This window comes from Chelon labrosus, assembly GCF_963514085.1.
Source record: "Chelon labrosus genome assembly, chromosome: 2".
In the NCBI taxonomy this organism is placed as follows: domain Eukaryota; kingdom Metazoa; phylum Chordata; class Actinopteri; order Mugiliformes; family Mugilidae; genus Chelon; species Chelon labrosus.
In genome coordinates, this window is record NC_140338.1 from 28,315,644 (window position 1) to 28,334,656 (window position 19,013).

At 42.3% G+C, this 19,013-nt stretch overlaps 1 protein-coding gene across 3 annotated transcripts in view; it reads left to right on the forward strand.

The window, feature by feature from the left end:
- Nucleotides 1–19,013, forward strand: part of crebbpa (CREB binding lysine acetyltransferase a) — a 42,788-nt gene that overhangs the window by 10,470 nt on the left and 13,305 nt on the right. For all 3 annotated transcript variants that reach the window (XM_084569236.1, XM_084569237.1, XM_084569238.1), the window contains exons 2-12: nt 3,104–3,813; nt 7,137–7,316; nt 7,767–8,019; nt 12,025–12,138; nt 13,582–13,848; nt 14,064–14,163; nt 14,367–14,504; nt 14,659–14,776; nt 14,915–15,086; nt 15,385–15,447; nt 15,911–16,032. In XM_084569236.1, coding sequence (XP_084425362.1) covers nt 3,104–3,813; nt 7,137–7,316; nt 7,767–8,019; nt 12,025–12,138; nt 13,582–13,848; nt 14,064–14,163; nt 14,367–14,504; nt 14,659–14,776; nt 14,915–15,086; nt 15,385–15,447; nt 15,911–16,032 — 2,237 coding nt within the window. The remainder of the gene's footprint in view (nt 1–3,103; nt 3,814–7,136; nt 7,317–7,766; nt 8,020–12,024; nt 12,139–13,581; nt 13,849–14,063; nt 14,164–14,366; nt 14,505–14,658; nt 14,777–14,914; nt 15,087–15,384; nt 15,448–15,910; nt 16,033–19,013) is intronic.

Sequence of the window (19,013 nt, forward strand, 5' to 3'; positions counted from 1 at the left end):
ATTGAATCCATACAATCATGCCTTTTCTCTCTATTCTACCTTTTCTTTCCATTTGTTCAAAGGGCACATCTTCATAGGGTATTATCACAACTCAAAGAAACCTAGAATGGTTCTTGAAAAGGCAACTAAAAGATTAAGTGGTTTTCTTACTCTGCTTGTTGTTGTACTGATCAGCAGATGAAGAACTGCCTGATAAAGCCAGACACATGGCTTTAGGCCAGCATGACAGACATACCCAGTCAGGACCATTGCAGTGGCTTCTTTTGTATGTATTTATAGTCACCACCTCTGAAACAAGAAACCACAGGGGATAAACGACAAAAATGCTGAAAGTAGTGCAGTCATCAGTCACTTAAGGCAGTGTGGTAGAGTAAAAGAGCACAAGAATGATGAGCAGAATTGATAAGAAGTGAAAAATTGCAAAGAGAAAGCTGCAAGAAGAGAGTAGTAGCACTCCACGTGTTCCTCTCCGCCTTCTCCCATGGTTAGGGTTCCCCTGACTGCATGCGGCCATACCTAACCAAAACATTGCTTTGCATTTTTGGTCTGCAGCCAAGGAGCTTGGACGCAAGGTCTCAGCGTGTGTGTGTGTGTGTGTGTGTAGGTCCCCATTCAGAAATGAATGCACCACCAGGCCGTGTTTAGAGTGAACACTGCTGCTCTGAGAGCGACCATTTGGCTGCTGGTTAGACAGCATGGGTTTAGAGGAGTGAGGGAGAGAAAGACGGATGGTCCCTTCAGCCTTAAACAAGCTTCCTCCACATGGAGCACCTGCATGCTTGATTCTGGGGAGAGGCAGTGAGCAGATCTGTGTAGCAAGGCTGTGTTTACTCAGGGAAGTGCATAGGCCAAGTGGCCTCATTAAAAGCTGGATCGTGACTGAATCTCAATGAAGCAACAGCAGCAGACGGTAGATGAGTGCCTATATCTTTCCACAAATATTAAGCATTAAGACCCTGTTTATTGTGTGTAGATAAGTGATAAGCTTAATTATGTCTAGATAAAGTGACACTCCTCAGCTCTCATTATCTTGAGTTGTACAGATGGAGTGAATTGCTGCCTGAACTAGGGATGTCCCGATCAGGTTTTTTTGCCCCCGAGTCCGAGTCCGAGTCATTTGATTTTGAGTATCTGCCGATACCGAGTCCCGATCCGATACTTCTACAGTACATTAAAAAAAATTGAAGAGCAGCGAAGAAACAGATCCAGGATATCCCTGATTTTTTATTTTATCCTTCTATGATATCAACAATCGCGAAATTTCTTTCATCAACTTTAAAATATCTCCACACCGCAGACATATTCGCGCCACTAGCTTGAAGTTGCTGCCGTGTTCTGCTTCCTTTACAGCACGCAGCAAAGTGACGTCATGCCGCATACGTTGTTTCTGTGTGGAGTTGAGATGGTCTGACTCTGTACCACCACATAACAGCAAATACTAAGCTGTTATTTTTCCCATTTGTTTTGAAATATTATAGATCTGATAAAAAAAAATAATGAGAATAAATATAAATATATATATATATATATATATATATATATATATATATATATATATATATATATATATATATATATTCGATCCCTGATCGGGATGTAACGTCCGATTCCGATCGAGTCTGAAACCACGTGATCGGCCCCGATTTCCGATCACGTGATCGGATCGGGACATCCCTAGCCTGAACCATGGAGCCAGCATCCATACTGGTTGTGATCATGGCATGTACTCGGATGGTATGGATCACTATACCACGTGCTTTCAAAGAACCAGTTTAGCTGGGAGACAATTCAAACAATCGTTTTACCCCTCTCAAGTCATGTTGGCTTGGGTTTTTTAAGGGGATTAACATTTTTTTATTTATTTTTTTTTTTTGAAAAAATAAACTCATTAAAAGAATTCAAAGGCCTGCATTTTTGGGAGCATGGTTCTCTGGTTATTGGTGAGGCATTTAGTCAAATATAATCCAGGAAATAAGTTTGACCAACACTTCTTATAACTGAGCAGTGTTTTTATCACAACTTTGGAAACTTGCCACTCTGACAAAAATTTGATCCTTCGTAGCAACACTCACAAGGAGAATACCGTTACAGTGTAACCTGCCTAGAGTTTGTGCCTACAGATATTTGATTCTCCAGCTCACTAGGTGATGTAATGCTGTGGTGGCAATATGTCAAGCCACAAGTTCAGCCATATTTGTTTATTTAACAACTCATGTCGTTCTGTATGCAGTTTCATAATTGTTTAATACCGTTTTTATTGCCTTCAAAGTCATTTAGTTGACTTAGCAAACAAGGTATTGGTATTATGTCCATGTGTCTTTTAATACGCAAAATACTTCCACAATCCAATACCTCACTATTTGAAAGCATTCATAGTCATCTTATTCAGTTGTGATAAGTATATAGCATAATGGTAAAACAAGAGACAACCAGTTAGACCAAGAGCTGCACCAGATGCATTCAGAAACACCTGCCAACATTAAAGGTGTTTTTTTATTTTTGTTCTACTAATTGATTAGTCGCAAGAAGTGATTTTTGTTTTGCTCAAGTTCAGCACTAATGAACGCACACCTCCTTTTCTTTTCTCACTGTCTCAGTCACTTCATCTCAAACAAGTTGTGGCTCCTTAGGCTCTCGCATTACGGTCACACCTCTGGATGGTGTGACACAAATATTCCTCCACCACCCAGCAGGAACCCTGTGTTCTGCTGGATTCTCTCTGTTGTCACACTGTGTTTGTCAGCCAGTAGCAACACTCTTATTATCATGCTGTGTGCTGTTCCTGTCTTGTGCTACCGGGACAAGGCCACAGTGCAACAGCAGTTAGCATGTTGTCTCATTAATATCCCTTGATTAGAAATGTTACTGAACATTTGGACAGTGATAAAGGGCCAACTGAGGAGAAAGAGGATATTTGTTTGAACGTCATCTGTTAAATGTTGAGTAAGTATGCCCATTAGATGGACGATAGAGAGTAATTGTTTCCTACTGCCTGATTGTTAAAATGCTTGTTACAAAACTAAGAAGACAACTTTTTTGTAAGAGTAATTCTATGTCTAAAATAATCGAATACATTTTATTTGTCTCTCTTCCATTTTCTAAGATCTGGGGTCGCTGTCCTGGGATGATTTGGAGAATGACCTTCCAGATGAGTTGATCCGTAATGGCGGTGATCTAGGCCTGATGAGTGGGATGCCTTCAAATGGTGGAGCAGCATCTGGAGCTGGTGGACCAGGTGGCACAGGCCTTGGCGGTGGTGCTCCTGTCATCCCAGATGCAGCCGCCAAGCACAAGCAACTCTCAGAGCTCCTTCGAGCTGGTAGTACCTCCACTATCGCAGGCACAGGGCTCAACTCGGCGAGCCCTCAACCAGGCAACATGGGGCCACAGCTGGGTACACCACTTGGTAAAAGCCCCCTTGGCCAGGGCTCCCCGAACAACCACCCGTCCCCTCAGGCCCAAAAAGCAGGAACACCAACTGGAGTACCAGGACAGAACAACAACAATAATGCTACAACTATGGGCTTGAGCACAACAGGGTTCAGCCAGGCCATGATGAACAATAGTCAGGGCCATGCTGGGCTCCTAGCCCAGGGAGGGCAGCCTCAACCTGGGCAGGTAATGAACGGCGGTCTCGTACCTGGAGCTGGGAGAGGACGGGGTGCAGCAGTTGCAGGTATGCAGTACCAGGGAACTGCAGGAGGACCAGGAGGATCGGGGAGTGCACTTGCAGAGACCCTCACACAGGGGGGACAGCAGATGGGAGCTCACACTACTCTCAGTGCAGCCCAGCAAGCAGGCAACTTGAACAAGGTAAGGCGCACCCCCATGTTTCGTCTTTGTTTACACTGAGTGTTTGTACATCCATGTTTTGAGCAAGCATGTATTGAGGCACACATGAAGTCTGTCTCTGGCTTTTCATGTGCACAGAATTATTAATATTTTTAAAGCCACGCAAAACAAACATGTTAAATGAGGCTTTCTAAACCTGTATAGTTTACTTAGACTTGCCTTCTTCTTCTTGTGCTTTTAGTCTTTTGTATATTGGTCCTCTAGTATTCCATTCTTTAGTAGTCCATATCCACTTTGCGGTTGCAACCGCTACAGTGCAATTCTTTAATTTGTGTGTAAAATAATGTGCAAATTCTGATATTTCCAAATAATGGCACCACAGTTTGTGTGTGGTCATGTGATTATTGTTGCTATGTCTGATTGGTGAAACAGTCGTGTAGTAGATCCACTGGTGGCATCTCTCTGGCAAAATAAAGCATATCTAATGTGTAGAATAAATGTATTTTTTATTTTATTTTTTTTAAATTAAAAAAGGAAGAAATAGATAACAAGTCGAGTGTAGCCCAATGTGGTGGCAGAGTATGAATAGCATTTCTTCTTAACAAACCTACTCAAGGAAAAGAAAAAAGTATGGTGCTGTAAAACTACTCAAGTAAATGTAACTCAACACCTCTGACCCACCTCTGGTCAGGGTAACTCTAGGCAGTTAATGAGGAAAGACAAGAGAAGACAACAGTGAGGAATGATCACCAAAATGTTTTTCCATAATAAATTATAATTTTCACAACATCCAGCTCTACAGTAGCTAGACATGTCACTATCCATGCCTACCACAAAGACAAGGTTTCACTTGAGCAGATGCAGAGCGTTCACCTTAAGGTGCGAAGCCTGAAGACCAGATTAAACAACCTCTTGGATCAAAGTTGGAAGTCTGCACTTCAATTGGATGTTCATTGTTTTTTTTTTAAGTATTGTGGTAGTGGACAGGGCCAACACAGTAAAAATTGCGTCCGCAATACAAATGGACCAGACTGTAAATGGTATTACTCAGCTTTATTTTGCCCATTGGTTGGAGATGTTCATTTTTCCATAACAGGCCTTAAAGGTACTCAAACATTGTTTGGAATGTCTTTGTACATTCATTTACAGTGTTTTTACCTCTTAGAAGTAAAATACCTCACACGTTTGGCATGGATATGATATTGACACTGCCACCAACGGCTCAGTCATTGTAAAGAGTTGTCATGGGACTCTATTCATAGAGTCATTGGCTACTTGTATGTAAGCTTGTCACCAATGTGGTTTTGAAGGAAATCAGTAGGAAGTAATCTGTCTTACTGACAGTGTGTCAGCGCCAAGACACTGAAGCTGTGCATAACCACAATACACACACGCACATGCTGTGGCTTACTGGGGGAGACTTGGAAGATAGCGATCGTTTGAATCAAGATTCACACTCAAATATGCTTTGTAGGACAAGCTGTAACCACAGTAAAGTATCAATGAGGGGGACTTGTCAAAATTTGCAGGAAAAGCCCATATTGTGTGCGTGGTGGATTCAGCTGGCCTTCTGTGATTATCATGTCACCAGCGACTACAAAACCACCAGACCAAATCTTTGCATGTGCTTTCCACTATTGTGCTTTCATTGCAGGTTGTAAATCTCTTTCTGAGCATTTGTGTTGGTCTCAGGCTCCGGTCACTCCTTCCAGCCACATGCTGCTTTTGTTGCTGTATGCGCTTGAACACTCCCCTCGTTTTCTCTGGCTTATTGGGTGGCCGATTATCCTATAGTTGGTTTACGTATTGTAGGCCACTTAATCAGTTGAAATGACAGAGGGGGGAGTGCACTTAGGATGAAAGAGGGTGGCCAGCTCAGCTGAACATTCTGGCCTGGCAGCACAGCAGTGAGATGATAGTTGGCAACTGTCCTGCCCTCCGATGTGTGGAGTGTGTCGGAGAGCGGAGGACTGAATGGGAAGAGTGAAACAGAGGGGGCGTGTGTTTTGTGTGTGTGCGCGTGTGCGTGTGTGTGTGTGTGTGTTGCTGTGTATTCGCCTGCTCAGCTGTGTTGAAAGGCGGCCAGTGTCTGGTCGTCTCAGCTGGGTCTTTTTTATCTGGTCTGTTGGAGCGGCGTCAACAGCCTGAGGGGATACAGCCTGGCCTGGCAAGACAGAAGCTGGTCTGGTCTCCCAGCATCTCTGTGGATGAGAGACTAGCAGCAAGTTAATCAGTGTGTAAAGCAAGGCACTAACAAGGATTTTGTTCCCTCTGGTGCTACACATCATAATGTGTGCACTCATGCCTCTTGAGGGTTTTCAAAATAGGTAAACTTTATCACTGTACATTCAGTGACCAGTTTATTAGGTACATCTAATAATAGAGTCAGTATAAATTCTGATTCAGGGTTAGGGTTAGGGTATGAAATGTTGAGGACAAGAAAACTGGTCAGCTCCGGCATAAGTAGCACAAAAATACTCTACTTAATGAAGCTTGTTATACTATATTAGGTTATACGGACAGGTTTTTCTACTACTTTATCCAGCCCATAGACTGTATAAATATGGACAACGTCTCGCCACTTCCCACTTTTGAGGAGCAGCTTTGCCGTCCACCTTTATACTGTCTATGATCCAGAAATCCTGTTTTATATGATAATCCAGTAAAATATCCTGGTGTCCACTTAAACTAGATACATTGTACAATTGCCTCGCCTTGTTGTGTTTGTCCTCTGTGGGCAGATATTTGTTTGCAGGTAGTTCAGTAATGAGCTGTAATTACCTGGGGAAAAAAAGTCTTCTGCAACACAACGGGAACTCGATAAAACAGCTGTCATCTTCTGGTTAATTACATGTTAATGTGGGTTATTGAAGAAACATAACGATTAACACAGAAGAGCATTTATTTGGTCACACCCTAACCTACCGACTGGTGCTAGGGGGGAAAGGTCTAAAATGATTCTGTAGTCAAGAGGTGGAGATGTCTATCCTGCCAATAGCTGGTGTCATGCTGAGCTGTCGTGGTGCCAGGGCATCACTGTGCTTATTTAGACAGAGCCAGACACAATTATCCTGGCAAAGCTATGATAGTGCTTGCCTTGGCAGAGGGGGTCTTGTAATGACAAATTAGCGTTGAAACGGAGGCAGAACCTTTTTTGGCAGGTTGGTGCTGTAAACTGTCAAAGTGCCTCAGGTAAACTTATTAAGCATGTCAAATCGGTATTTTACATGGATGAATGCTTTGATCAATCTGATTCTGGCTGTTCAGGTTTCAGGGCTGTAAAGTAGCTCTCACTAATGAACTGGTGTATTAACTTTAATGTCATCATTTATCTGTATTTCCAGATGGGCCTGGGCAGCAATGGGGGTCCATTTGGGGCTCAGTCCTACGGTCAGGGTGCCGCGGGACCGGGCCAGCAACTAAACCCTCAGCAGCAGCTCCAGAACAAGGCTGCCCTTGCCAACAGCCTGCCACCCTTCCCCAGTGAGCTTAAAGGGGCTGCTGTTGCTAGCGTGCCAAACATGGTGAGTGTTTTTTTTTTTTGTTGTTGTTGTTTTTTTTAAATTCTGATCAAATTAATTACTTCACTATGGCATTGCCAGATGTTTGTGGCTAAAATGTTACATTGGTAAATATTGTAATACTAACTAATCACACTTAATTTGTCTTGATTTGGGAAGCTGCAACCAATTTTATTCAGAGGTACCAGAAATTGTGTAATACTATGAATTGCTTTATTGACAGACCTTCCAACAAATTGGATGATGTTCTGCTTTTTTTTAAGTATTCACTAAAAGTGTACTGATATAATGATATATCATAAAGACATGCTTGTCAATGGATGTCTTGAATGTTTCTCTTTTGAACTATTGCTGTATTCTTGTTACTGTTGAAAGTGAAAGACATTTGACTGAAGGTCTAATTCACCACAACTTTGACATTTTTCTTCCTGTTTCTTTGCCATCCATCCACAGCCTCAGCAGCAGACACCAATGCTCCCACTGGCTGGTGGCGGAGGTGTGGCAGTGCCTTCAGCAGGCCCCACAGCAGACCCAGAGAAGCGCAAGCTGATCCAGCAGCAGCTGGTCCTGCTGCTTCATGCACACAAGTGCCAGCGACGAGAGCAGGCCAATGGGGAGGTGAGGGCCTGCGCCCTGCCTCACTGCCGCACCATGAAGAACGTCCTTAATCACATGACCCACTGCCAGGCAGGAAAATCCTGCCAGGGTGAGTTAAAGCATTTGAAACGATCCGGAAATCAAACTGATAATTTCCAGATGTTGCAAAGTTCATAGAAGTCAGTTCCCTCTTTTAATGATTGTGATTTTGTTGCTGTGTGGTCACGTTATGAAACTGCCAGAGCTTCAAAAACTGAGTTCTGGTCTTAATCTATTTGATTTCTGAAATATGTAGGACCATCATCTTTTTATTGTCAAGAGTAAGCCAGACGATGGTTGGATGGATGGAAGATGGTTTAGAGTTTGTTGCAGCAGACACTGGAGAAACAGTTTCTGGTTCAACGGTATTTTGGTTTCCTTGCAATTAACAACTTTCCAAAAGTTCAAGTTTCCATGTGACCAGAAACACGACAGTCATTAACAAATTAATACAAGTGGCAACAGTTTTACACTTATCATAATCAGTAATCCGTTGGTTAAACCTACATGTATTTGTTGTAGGTGTTATTTGTTTTTTCCTAACTTAGAAAGGAAAAAGGGACTGAAAACATCTGCAGAGTACATTGGGCTTCCCCTGTTGGGAAAATCCAGTGTGCAGTGTTGAGATTAGGTGGTTTAGATTAAATGTTGATAACTTAATGTGATATCTAGTTCATTTAGACAAAGCAGAGTTAGTGGCTGAATTTGTGCGTTCAGTTGCATTGTCACCACTTGTAATATGTCTGTGTTGCTTTTCTTGGGCAAGGTTTGCATTTTTGTCATTGTCTTGGGAAAAGTGAATTCAAACGGTAACAAGACATCAAAAAGCAAAGATCTCTCATCAGTCCTTTTGGCAGCAAGTACAGCTTTTTGTTTTGAGAAAGAGTCCTGGATAAGTCTCCATATGCTTTGCACACCTGGATTTAAGCTGTTTAAACACCCCAGTTCAGTTCAAATTCAGAGGCTTGTCCTGAAACCACTCCAACGTTGTCTTAGTTATATATTTTGGGTCATTGTGATGCTGAATTGTCGCCCCGGCCGCAGGTCTCTTCTCTCCTGAGCATTTTTTCCCCCCCCAAGGACCTTTCTGTATTTGATAGTATTCCTCTTTGCCTCAGTTTGTACCAGTCTCTCTAACCCTGCTGCTGAGATGCCATCCCTTCACCCCCACCCCCTCCCCCACGATTCTGCCAACACCATGCATCACAGTAAAGATGGTATGAGCCATATGATGAGCAGCGCCTAGTGTTCGCCAGACTCTGTTCTTGAAGTTTTGCCAAAAGAGCAGATTTTTTCTCTCATCGGACCAGAGAGTCATTGTTCTTAGGCTGTCAGTATATTAAATGCTGTTGGACAAATGCCAGGCATGCTGTCATATGTCTTTTTCTTAGAGTTGTGTCCTCCTGGCTTCTCGACCATAAAGGGCTAATTGATGTAGTGCTGCTGCGATGGTTGTCCTCCCATTGCTGTAGAGGACCTCTGAACAGTGACTGTTAGGTGTATAGTCACCTCTCTAACCAGGACATAGTTGCTCTGTTACTCAACCTGTCCGGACAGTCATGCCGTATGACTGTTTTTAATCCAGACTCTACACGGGGATTTCCATCCTTTCAAAAAAACTCTGAATCCCCCATACCCATGGCTATCTGCTGTGTCTCCCTCCTCTAATTTATTTTACTGGATTGGTAATATTGTTTCTTGTTGTTTGCATTCCTTTGATGAAAAATTCCCCTCCTGCTCTTCTCATTTAAATTAGGCTCCATATCTATACCCTGCACAAGAGCCGTGATTGGTCTGCTTGGTAGTAGCGTATTTCCGGCTGCTTCTCCATTTCTGCAATTTTCGGATTGATTGTTCTGGATCAATAAAGATAGAACACACTGACGAAAGGTTAACTGAGGAGGTTCGGAGATACAAACGTGTGTATGACTCGTTTTTCTCGAAATTTCGGGTGAAAGTTTCAGTCACCATTGTTGAATGCAACAAGTAATGTTTGGGTGACATTTTTATAGATCAAGCCAGGCTGACGAACGCACAAGTATAAATGGCTCGTATCGACATACGCTACGTGTATACGCTACGTGTATACGCTACGTGTATACGCTACGTGCATGGGCTACGTGCATGGGCTACGTGTGTAGGATACGCCGTCTATGTCCTTCAGAGGTATAAACTCCACTTAAGTGTGAAGGATTCTGTCTTTCTGCTTTCTGCATGCCAGCTAATTTCCACTCGCTCAGGATCTTTGCTAGCCTGACGAGCCAGACCCACATTAAATGTAGGGTCTGGGCACTCTCCATAGACAGCGCTCAACCGGAGGGGTGGGATAAACGGTTGTCTTTCAAACTCCCTCTCCACGCAATAGGATAGCGCTACAACCAATCAGAGCAACGAAGAAGGTGACGTAGTCAGAGCGACGGAAAAGAGAGTTCCTTGCATGTGTTCTGGAAAAAACTTATCCTAATAGATATTAAATAGTTCTTGTTGCATCCTGTTCGCCTACAGGTTGAGTTTCTCCTGCATTAATCATTTTTAAGCTGTGGATCAAACTTTTGCCGTATCCGGTTGGCAAAACTCCAAATACATCCTTCTTTTGTAAGAACGACCTCAGTGCAGTTTCTTGTTCTTTTCTCAGAGAAAAGCTTAACTTCAAGTCTTTCAGAGTGGCGGCCAAAGCCGATTCGAAAGAAAGTTGTTCGCTAGCAGCAGCCATCGCTCTGGTAGTTCTAGCAGGATGGGGAATTCACGCGTAATTCACGGAACTTATGGTCGCAGGTCAGTCGTCATCATGTTAAGCCCGCCCACCGACTCGTGATTGGCCCGGTCCATCTTGGATTTTTCGAAATCTCAAGTCAACGGAGAGTAACTAGACTGACCCTGGAAGCAAATGTAATTTGCTGCCGCTAGGGGCGCGTCTAGATTCTAGGCTAGATCTTTGCATCTCAGCACCACTCAAACAACCGAGGGGAGAAATTTCGTTCCCCACCACACAGTTAAGATTGACATGGTGTCTTTTCACCTCAGAACCATGAAGTGTGTGTGTGCTTGGTGCACTTGCAATGGACTTAAATCTGGGCCCTTTCTTTATCACTGCACACTGAATCTACAAAAAGATACCAGAAAAGATAGACTCTGCCACTAGTCCACTACTATTGGCTATCTTACGAAGATAATAAAGTTTAACTATATTTATATGAGCATAACCCTTGAAGCCATGTGGTAATTGTGCAGCACTTACAAGTGTTTTTTTCCTGGTTATGATTTTTTGTCAGATTAGCTGCTACTACATTAGTCTGGCCACGGATGAAGTGAAGTACCACACTTTGTTCAGTTTCCCACCAGGAAATACAGTTATGGTTCCCTTTCCACTGGGCCAAACCAAAAGCCTTTCAAGAGGGAAAATTAGTGCAGTGAGCTGAAACTGAGATCTTTGAGTTTTCCTTGGATACATTTCTTTAGTTTATCACATTTTCTGGTTTTCATCTGTCCACTTTCTTCTTTTTCCTTTTCCCAGAGGACAACTAAACCGATCATGTATGCGTGTGATTGTGGTGGGTTCTTAGTTTTGAGTGTTTTGTGTGTAGTATTACTTCCATATACCAATTAAAGAAAAACAAAACTTTCCCAGGCAGCTGATGATTAACAAATATTTCTGGAAATACAGTGTTATAGCTGGAAAAATTAAACTAGTAAATCTAGTAAAAACAATGAATCACACTTTAACTCAACACAAGAAATGACTGCCGGTCAGGTTGAGCTTAGATGTTTTTTTGTGGGAGGTTTATAAAGTAAGTCGGGTCTAAATTGTTCATCTTACGATGAGTAATGTAACTTACCCTGGAGTGCCCAGTCTGTGATAGAGAGCATGATTTAAATGTTGAAGCAACCAACTGCTGCTGGGATTAGAGACCCTGTATAGAAAAAAAAATGCTACGAGCTAAATGCAACAACTGTCAAAAATGTACATCTTTTCATTAACATTACACGTAAATCCAACGACCTTGATAGTGGTTGAAAGGTTAAAGGTCAGTGTTTAGATTTTAAACCTTCTCTCTCTCTCTGTTTTCCCTTTTAGTGGCTCATTGTGCGTCGTCTAGACAGATCATCTCCCACTGGAAAAATTGCACACGACACGACTGTCCCGTCTGCCTGCCGCTTAAGAACGCCAGCGACAAGCGCACCCAGCAGCGTAAGTAGCCTTCTCTGTCCCACTGTCGCTTCACGGTTCATGTTGCATATCACAACTGCGGACACCAAACACAAGGCTGAATTGCCTCCACTCACTTTGTGCAGTAAGCATCAAATTTAGATCTGGCAAACTAGGGTTTCACCTTACAAGGGCTCAGTCATTACAGAATATATTTTGGCACATGGTGCTCTAATAGTTTATAGCAACAGTTCTTGAAAGGCCTGTGTTCCTGACACCAGCCTAAGATGTTTGTGTGTAGATTGTTTGCATACCTTGCCGCTCAAAATCAGTCAGCCAGTTTATTTCTAGGCTTGTGCACCTCCACAATTACCAAAAGCACTCGATGAGTGAGTGTGTAGTCCTGCTGGGCTTGTAATCTGACACACAGGAGAGACGGGAGTGTGATGTGGTGAAAGAGAGAGGAAACTAAAGTGCGTGCTTTAGGAGTCCCACAGAGCGATTGGCTCTCCACGCTACAACTGAGCCGAGTTTTCACATTCGCCGCCTCATACTTAAAATGCCGTTCTTTCTTTCATGTAACTGTTGTCCTGGGCTCACATTGTGTTGCATGTATGCCTCGCCATTTTTGTTTTTGTATCCCCGTGGATTATGATTTCTTCACTTTTTGTTATTTTTCACCTCACTGCTGAGCATCTTTCATCACTTAGAGAGTTCCAGTGTTCATCTGTCCCTGTCTGGCTTGCATGAAAAAGAACATGACGCTGGGGCTCCTGCCAACGCAAATAGAGTGCAGGATTTCTTTGTTCTGCCTCCTCCAATTTTTGTCTTAGCCCAAACTGAATGCTTTCTTAGCACGGCCACATCGTGAACTCAGAAAGATATGCTAATGTTATGTCCCCTGAAGGGATTTATGCATTTATTCAGTTCTCTGCTTTTTAAAGCATTTAGCGTTACATTAATTTTCGTACCGCATCATGCTGCCATGTTATGACTTAATCTTGCCAAAGCTCCAAATATGCAAATCCATGTGTATTTTGTATTACCTGTTGAAGTAGTCTGTCTCTCTGCTTTTGGCAAAAACAGATTTTCTTCCTATTTTTGGTGCTTAAAATAGAATAGAATATCTTCATTGTCATTGTAACATGTACAACGAAATTAAGTGCTGTCCATTCGGTACAAAAGTTAAACTTAATAAATAAAATAGAATCTAAAATATATGCTAAGACATGAAAGACAAACACATACGGACATCTACATTCCACAGTTATTGCACAAACCCTTAAGGAATATGAATTGGTTATGCTTTAGCATTTAATACATTAGTAGCTGTTGGGGGGAAAAATATATTTGCATTTTGTCCACATACCTCGTTTGTTACAGCATTATAGTAAGTAAGATGGTCAACATTGCAAGCTGCTGCCAGTACATTCATCATGATTATAAGTGGGTGTTTTTGATTGACTGCTCTATCTCTCTCCCTAGCCATGCTGAGTTCCCCCAATGCGGGCCTCCAGAATCCCATGTCCTCAGTTGGCGTGGGCCAACCCAGTGCTCCCACCATCAATACCTCAGCCCCTATAGACCCCAGTTCCATGCAGAGAGCATATGCGGCACTTGGGCTGCCCTACAGCAGCCAGGCCGCTGGGCAGACTCAGGCCCAGCAGCCCCAAGGCCCAGGACAGACGGCAGGTGCACAGAACGCCCAGGCCCAGCAACAGCTTCCGCAGATGAGGCCCATGAATGCACTTGGTAAATTCAGACATGCTGGTTATATTCCTTGAGTCCATAAGTACTTTTAGAAGATGATATTGAATCCTCTGTACTGGTAGACTTTGAAATGCAAATCTGGCACTGTTCTTATTTAGAGTTTTATAATTATGCAGGAAAATAAAATGGAAAGCGTTATTTAATGCGCTGATTGTGGTTTTAAATCATGCTGTTTGCTCACATTGTTTTGTTTTCAGGTAACCAGATGGCTCTTGGAGGCGCCACAATGGGTGTGACCACTTCAGAACAGACAAACCTGCACACAGACTCCCTTCCCAACACACTCAACACTAACAAGTCAGTCACCACCCAGCGCAACAATAACTGTATTTATTGACTTAAAATGCAGGAGGTTGCTTCTAAGACTATGTATGTTTATTTGATCTGACGCTATTGTGATAGGAAAGTAAAAATAAGAATTACAAAAATATAAGAACAGGTGTAGGGATATATGTAATATATGTATCTAACCTCAAACTGTCCTTCTATTTCAACAACAGTCAGCTGCTGTCAGATGGGTCAGCTGTGGGATCAATGGGCAACCTACCCACAGCAGCACCCATCTCTGCCACAGGCTCCAGGAAAGCCTGGCATGAGCATGTCACTCAGGACTTGCGCAATCACCTCGTACACAAACTGTAAGTGCATACCTTTGCTGTAGATGTGTGATTGGTGCCTGTCAGTCGCCTCTTGACTGATCTTTGAGTCTGGATTTTTAAAGCTTTGAAGTGCACTTGTAAAAATGATTGACAGAGACTTTTGCTTTACTCCATTTATGTTCTTCTGTGGCAGAGTACAAGCCATATTCCCTACCCCTGACCCGGCAGCTTTGAAGGACAGAAGAATGGAGAACCTGGTGGCCTACGCCAGAAAGGTGGAGGGCGACATGTACGAGTCGGCTAACAGCCGGGTAAGTCTTGTAAAAAAAATGCTGCAGCCAGGGCTTGGCTTGACATGCTGATCTTAACTTCAAAACCTCCAATTTCAATGGTTTACTTTTATGAAGTTCAAAATTGCCTTCCATCACTTCCAACCCTTTTCTCTTCAGGATGAGTACTATCACTTCTTGGCAGAGAAAATATACAAAATCCAAAAGGAACTGGAGGAGAAGAGACGCTCGAGGCTACAAAAGCAGATCATCAACCAAGCACCTTTGGCTGCACAGGGGACTCAACAACCTGGCCTCCCCCAGCCTACCGCCATGGGCCCAAGGCCACAGAGTCAGTATATGTTTGCATAACAGAATAATAACAGAACTTTGGCAAAACCTCAAACTGTTTTCAGTTGATGTATCACCCAGCTGGGGTAATGAAAAAAATAGTAAACCCACCAACTACTTATGCGGCAAACCTGTTTCAATGCAACAGTTTTGGTTAATCTATAAATTCTAGCTTTGCTTTTAATGTGTCAAAAGATTATATTCATTAATTTCTTTCCCTATAATTAACCTTTGATGCACTTAAAAAAGTTTTTATATGAGCTATGTTTTTATCTTTACATTTTCCATTTGTTTTTCAGATGGACCTGTTCCTCTGCCCAATATGCCAAATCAGATCATGAATCGCATGCAGGTTTCACAAGGTATATATTCCATGTTGCATGTTATATTTTCTATGTTATAGATTTAGATGAGACAGCCGGCTGTAAGAATGGACAGCTGAGCAAGTTGAAATGTATGTCCTTTTCACAAGTCAAAATAGGACGGTAAATACTGAACAAAAGGCAAAAGAGACGACTAGAAGAATATGGAAGTTGTAGAAAACAAATATGTGGACATGAAACAGTAAAGAGGAACAGAAAAGATCAGATAAAATAAGAGGCGTTAATCAAAAATAAGTGACAGTTTGAATAAAAATGGAAGGTGACATTTCACCTGCTGGATTTCTGCCACCACATACTGTGTCATTTGTTAAGCTTCCAAATAAAACCAACATGCAGGAAAAACATATAAGCTTTCAAATCAATCTTGGCTTTCTCTTGCATTTCTGTACTACTCCTTACTCTTTGGCTATTGCTGAATATTCTGATCTCCTCTTTTGTACAGGAATCAACCAGTTCAACCACATGGCTCTGCCCAACGCGCAGATGTCTCAGGCACCAATGGGAGCCCGAGCTGCTTCACCCATGAACCACCCACAGCAAATGAATATGAGTTCCGTCCCAGCGGTGAGTAGGACACAGTTTCATTATATGAACAACACATAATTAAGTGTTGTTCATAAAATGAAACAAACAAAAGAAAATCTCAGTTTTGGTGTACGGACTCTGTGATGGTGACACTGTTTCTCAAACAAATCTCTGGCATTTCTGTGTTACAGTCAGTTAATATATAACCCATTGAAATATGTGATAAGCTTAATATAGTTGGCGAAAGGCAAGGTCTGTAGTACGAATGCAAATTTTAAGTTATAAAACACCAAGTTTAGAGTTTTCCATGACTTCCATGATTTTTGTTTTTTTTCTGTGAAATCTTTATGTAAACAATTGACATAGCTGAAAGTGAATTATTTGAAACGTGAATGAAATATTACTGTTTGATTGAGCACAGTCTTAGTCATTTGCACAAGATGTGACACCAAACAAGATATATATATCTTGAAACAGTAAATATACACTGCCTGGCTAAAAAAAAGTCGCCACCTGGATTTAACTGAGCAAATACACTACCGGTCAAAAGTTTTAGAACGCCACACTTTTTCCATTTTTTTTACTGAAAATTATTCAGTTTAGTGTCTCATTGCACTCTGAAATGAAAGCATAAAACAAATAAGCAATTTGAGTTGGAAAAGAAATCATGGAATCAGTTTATAGACCAAAATGTATTCTAAACTTTTGACTCATCAAAGGCCACCTTTGGCAGATATAACAGCTGAACACACTCGTGTCATTCTTTCTACAATAGAAATCAAATATTCTTCAGAAAGTTCTTCCCAAGTCTGTTGCAGAAGTTCCCATAAATGTTGCACTTGTAGGTTGCTTGGCTTTCACTCTTCTGTCCAGTTCATCCCAAACCAGCTCGATGGGGTTTAAGCCTTCATTGCTGCAGAACAGCTTTAAATTGTTAACCCACTTCGTGTTCCCTGAAAGAGGCATTTTTGTGTAATTCTGAAATGTACATTATTTTTCAGTTTTGGGTAACCAAACCTTTTTTTTTTTTTTTTTTTTAACCTCTGGCTGTTCAGTACTTACCTTTGTACCATTTCAAGCTATTCATTGGAGTTGCATGACTTGAATTGCAATAAATAACTGGAAAAATTAGGGTGTTGGTAGGAGCCTCCTATTGGATAATTACTGCATGGGTGATCATCTTTCAGCTGGCAACAAGTTCTTTAACCCCAACTGATGCAATGAGTAGCTTCTCATTTCTTAAAACAACCATGTCTAAAGACACATCCTGTGGTCGTGGAAAAGATGTTCATCTGTTTGAGAAGGATCAAATCATTGGCATGCATCAAGCAGAGAAAACATCTAAGGAGATTGCAGAAACTACTAAAATAGGGTTAAGAACTGTCCAGCGCATTATTAAAAACTGGAAGGATAGTGGGGAACCATTGTCTTCGATGAAGAAATGTGGTCGGAAAAAAATGCTGATTGATTGTGATCGGCTATCACTTAAACGTTTGGTAAAATCAAATCAAAGAAAAACAACAGTAGAATTTCGCAAACGTACAATGCCAAGGGAATTCAAGAGATTGGGACTGAACAGCTGTGTAGTATTAAGAAAACGACTTATCAGTGAGGCTAACCGGAAAAAAGGCTTCAGTTTGCTAGGGAGCATAAAGATTGGACTCTGGAGCAATGGAAGAAGGTCATGTGGTCTGATGAGTCCAGATCTACCCTGTTCCAGAGTGATGGGGGCATCAGGGTAAGAAGAGAGGCAGATGAAGTGATGTGCCCATCATGCCTAGTGCCTACTGTACAAGCCTGTGGGGGCAGTGCTATGATCTGGGGTTGCTGCAGTTGCTCAGGTTTAGGTTCAGCAACATTATATGCCAGGATTCATCGGGCTTAACTTGTGAAAGAGTGGTTCAGGGAGCATGAGACATCATTTTCACACATGGATTGGCCACCACAGAGTCCAGACCTTAACCCCATTGAGAATCTTTGGGATGTGCTGGAGAAGGCTTTGTGCAGTGGTCAGACTCTCCCATCATCAATACAAGATCTTGGTGAAAAATGAATGCAACACTGGATGGAAATAAGTCTTGTGAAATAAATTTTATCGAAACAATGCCACAGTGAATGTGAATGCTGTAATCAAAGTTAAATGCGGTCCAATGAACGTGTGTGAGCTTTGTTTTTTGGTGGCAACAGTTTTTTGGCTAGGCAGTGCGTGTGTGTGTATATATATACACTATATTACCAAAAGTATTCGCTCACCTGCCTTTACTCATTCTATGAACTGAAGTGCCATCCCATTCCTAACTCATAGAATTCAATATGATGTCGGTCCACCTTTTGCAGCTATTACAGCTTCAACTCTTCTGGGAAGACTGTCCACAAGGTTGAGGAGAGTGTTTATAGGAATTTTTGACCATTCTTCCAAAAGCGCATTGGTGAGGTCACACACTGATGTTGGTCGAGAAGGCCTGGCTCTCAGTCTCCGCTCTAATTCATCCCAAAGGTGTTCTATCGGGTTCAGGTCAGGACTCTGTGCAGGCCAGTCAAGTTCATCCACACCAGACTCTGTCATCCACGTCTTTATGGACCTTGCTTTGTGCACTGGTGCACAGTCATGTTGGAAGAGGAAGGGGCCCGCTCCAAACTGTTCCCACAAGGTTGGGAGCATGGAATTGTCCAAAATGTTTTGGTATCCTGAAGCATTCAATGTTCCTTTCACTGGAACTAAGGGGCCAAGCCCAGCTCCTGAAAAACAACCCCATACCATAATTCCTCCTCCACCAAATTTCACAGTTGGCACAATGCAATCTGAAATGTACCGTTCTCCTGGCAACCTCCAAACCCAGACTCGTCCATCAGATTGCCAGATGGAAAAGCGTGATTCATCACTCCAGAGAACGCGTCTCCACTGCTCTAGAGGCCAGTGGCGGCGTGCTTTACACCATTGCATCCGACGCCTTGCATTGCACTTGGTGATGTGTGGCTTGGCTGCAGCTGCTCGGCCATGGAAACCCATTCCATGAAGC